The sequence below is a fragment of the Verticillium alfalfae genome, genomic scaffold (assembly GCF_000150825.1).
Source record: "Verticillium alfalfae VaMs.102 supercont1.2 genomic scaffold, whole genome shotgun sequence".
Lineage (NCBI taxonomy): Eukaryota > Fungi > Ascomycota > Sordariomycetes > Glomerellales > Plectosphaerellaceae > Verticillium > Verticillium alfalfae.
The window spans coordinates 581,512-583,420 of record NW_003315037.1 but is presented as its reverse complement, the minus strand read 5'-3'; the positions used below and the strand labels follow the sequence as shown (position 1 = coordinate 583,420).

Genomic DNA, 1,909 nt, shown 5'->3' with positions numbered 1-1,909 from the left:
TACTGGAGCATGTCGGCCGGTTATGAGTTTGCCTGCAGTCTCAAGCTTTATGTGTTGTGTTCTTGACCATCACATGACGAATCCCGTCGCGTCGACACAAGTCCACCAACCTCTTACACACTGTTCGATCGTTCAGTGCAAAAAAGCCACCTCGGAGACACGCGAAAGTCAAATCGTGTACTGACTGCACTGGTGGCGCAAGCACCCGTCGTAATCATCTCATCCACAGATCTGGTCCCGCATCCCGAGACTCATGTCATCAACCGCCATGGCACGCACAACGAAAAATGTGAGCCCCGAGGCAGAGGTCAAGTCGTGGGGTTTCAAGCAGGTCTTCACCTGGACAGACACCCCGTAAGTCGCTCCTTGTCGTGACGCCGGCGCAGCAGCAACAGCAGCAGCAGCAGCAGCAGCAAGGCAGTCTTTCGCTGACACCGAAGGAGGGGCACCCACTATCCCCCGCACAGCCACCGGGCTTTGACGACGCACCTCATCACGAAAGGCAGCCTCACCATAACCTATCCCGAGGATGAGAGCCCGGTCAAGGAAACCCACGGCGTGGGCGAGCGTGTAGACGTGGCGGCAGGGCGACAGCATGAGGTCTGGGTCGGCACGCAGGGTTGCACCATGGTCATCGGGGAATAGAGAACCAAGCTAGCAGCTGAGGCGGCGGTCAGTGTTCATACAAGTCAAACAACGGCTTCTGGATAAACTTCGTTGTCATGCACCCTTCAAGCAACAGGTAGCAGAATGGACCAAGGTGGAACGCTTGCGACCGCCATGACGTAGATCCGCGGGACTCGTTCGTGACGAGTTCCCACAATGATGGAAACGACGCAGAAGTGCTGTACAGATGATCCCTGGAGAGACTCCAATCGCCCAAAGAGGTCCGCCGAACCCGAAACAGCCACTGCTTGTGCACAGCAACCGAGTGGCCGGTGCTGGTCAGAAGATAGAAGATGAAGCTTCAGGGGTTGTCAATCCCTTTGTCAAAGATCGCCCCCCCGCGTTGAAAACCAGAAAAAAAATAACAAGTGTCCATCATCAGGGCCTGACGGCCGTCTGACAACTTGCGACTGGCCATCGGGCGACGGCAATGGCGAGTCAAGTACACGAACGCGACCTTGCTAGAGAGGGCGATTCGCGAAAACAGGGGGTTCCCTCTTTATGCGGAAGCTAGCCAGCATGGTTTGTTCGGAGCATTGAGAAGAGGTTTGATCTGCAGCCGTGTTCGCGCCAGGGCTAGTATGGACGCCAGCCTGCAAACGGCCGTCTTCTTCTTTACTCGTTAGATTACTACGATCGATAGTGGTTCCTCTAGTGACGACGTGCGTGTTCATTCGGGCCCTCGGTTGCCCCAGTAGAGCGAGCTCGAGGGCGTGCGCATGTCGTGATTAATATCGATGATGGCTGTCTGCTAGACAAACAGGACGAGATGGGAAATTGCCTGTTGCGACTGGGACAAGGAGTCCCAAAGGAGCAAGAATTGGTCCGACCGCGTCTTCTCCTAGACCAGGGGTTGTCGTTGATGGTTTCGGGTACCAGGGTGAGGGGGTGAATCCGATGTCCGTTATTGTGTCTCTTTCTCTTTGTCGCCAGTGCCGAAATGGCTACGCATGTTCAATGCTCAGCCCGGTCAGGGACTGGTGTCCAGGCTTTGGACCGATTGGGCCTTCGTCAGCATGACGGGTCGTGGTGTGTTGATTGAATGCGTACCAGACGGGGCGTCCCTCTGCTTGTCGATTGGCGGGGTGGCGACGACATCTGAAACGAGGGGAACACAATTGGCAACGACAGTCCGGCCGGCCGAGTCATTCAGCGCGACCAAGTTATTCGACGGGATAGCCATCGTGGCTCCCCATCGGAGCGAGCTGAACACCTGAAAGCTGCTGGTACTGACTGTGCACGA

The 1,909-nt window shown here is 56.1% G+C and overlaps 1 protein-coding gene across 1 annotated transcript; it reads left to right on the top strand.

Annotated features, from left to right (window-relative positions):
* Positions 1-268: 268 nt before the first annotated feature.
* Positions 269-778, top strand: VDBG_01658 (conserved hypothetical protein; the record flags this gene model as incomplete). The annotated part of the gene is made up of 2 exons (XM_003007424.1): positions 269-354; positions 444-778. 2 exons carry the CDS (start codon positions 269-271, stop codon positions 643-645), a joined length of 288 nt encoding a protein of 95 aa, XP_003007470.1.
* Between the last annotated feature and the right edge of the window lie 1,131 nt (positions 779-1,909).